The sequence below is a fragment of the Nematolebias whitei genome, chromosome 3 (assembly GCF_014905685.2).
Source record: "Nematolebias whitei isolate Nwh7 chromosome 3, NemWhi1, whole genome shotgun sequence".
Classification (NCBI taxonomy): Eukaryota; Metazoa; Chordata; class Actinopteri; order Cyprinodontiformes; family Rivulidae; genus Nematolebias; species Nematolebias whitei.
This window is the reverse complement of record NC_056500.1, coordinates 2,334,274-2,335,378: the sequence shown is the minus strand read 5'-3', so window position 1 is coordinate 2,335,378 and position 1,105 is coordinate 2,334,274. Positions and strand designations below refer to the sequence as shown.

At 47.4% G+C, this 1,105-nt stretch overlaps 1 protein-coding gene across 1 annotated transcript in view; it reads right to left on the bottom strand.

Annotated features, from left to right (window-relative positions):
* nfia (nuclear factor I/A) overlaps positions 1 to 1,105 on the bottom strand; it is a 102,732-nt gene that overhangs the window by 21,674 nt on the left and 79,953 nt on the right. Inside the window, exon 9 of the mRNA XM_037697769.1 lies at positions 346 to 572. Within this exon, the coding sequence (XP_037553697.1) occupies positions 346 to 572 (227 nt within the window). The remainder of the gene's footprint in view (positions 1 to 345; positions 573 to 1,105) is intronic.

The following is a 1,105-nucleotide window of genomic DNA, read 5'->3' as shown; positions in this document are numbered from 1 at the left end:
GGAGAATGTTCAGGAACAACTTAAAACCGAAGAATGTTCAGGAACAACTCAACAACCGGAGAATGTTCAGGAACAAATCAACAACCAGAAAATGTTCATCCGAAAACAAAAATATTTGATGATTTTTCTTTACATGTATTCCTTTTTTTGGTTCCGTTACTTCCTGTTTTGCGGTATTCTTATCCCAGTGTCAACCAAAAATACAGAACCCTGTAAATAATAAACTAAACAAGAACATTGTGTAGATTGCACACACAGGGGAAAAATGTGTTTGATCCAAAAATTGTAGGAAAAAAGGGGAAAGTTGTGAGTGGGCGGAGTAACAGAGCAGGTGTGTCTCTCCACCTGGCGGACCGACTGAGGAGGGGAAGACATGGGGAGGTGGGGGGGGGGCTGGTTCTGGACCTCACCTCGAGGCCCGGTAATGACGGGCCGGTGGTGGTGTGTGAAAGCCATTCGGGGAGAGGAGGAGGAAGAGGAGGAGGAAGAGGATGCGCCGCCCGACGAAGGTTCTGGGCCGCAGAAACCGGACCTCTCTGACCTCTTTAGAATGCCAGCGGGTGACATCGTCCCTGCCAAGAACCAGGGTGAGGAAGATGAGGAACCCAGAAGGCTTTAAAAGAACTTTAACAAGTTTCAGCACCTCCAGGAGGGTGAAAGCAAACATAGCAGGGGGAGGAGTCAGTGTAGGCGGAGCTTTAACAAATGGGAGGGTCTAACAGGGAGGTGTGTCAGAGGGATTTATTAAAAACGAACTCACTGACTTCCACTGGAAGCTCAATGATACCCTTGAAAATAAGAAACAGGCACATTTTTGAAGAAATGTTGCTGTTTTTGGGGAGAAGGCAGCTGAAAGTCTGGACCACTGAAGCTCAGGTAGGAGTCAAAACACCTGCAGGGGGCGGGGCTTACAGTCACAGACAGCAGGAGGTGTGTGACAGAGAGATTAAGAGGTTTGGGACAAAAATAACTGGGCTGAGTCTGTTCATCCAACATACATCCAACACCAACCCAACATCAATCCATTATCCACCCAACACCCATCCAACATCCACCTAACATCCATCCAACATCCATGCAACATCCATCTAACATCCATCCAACA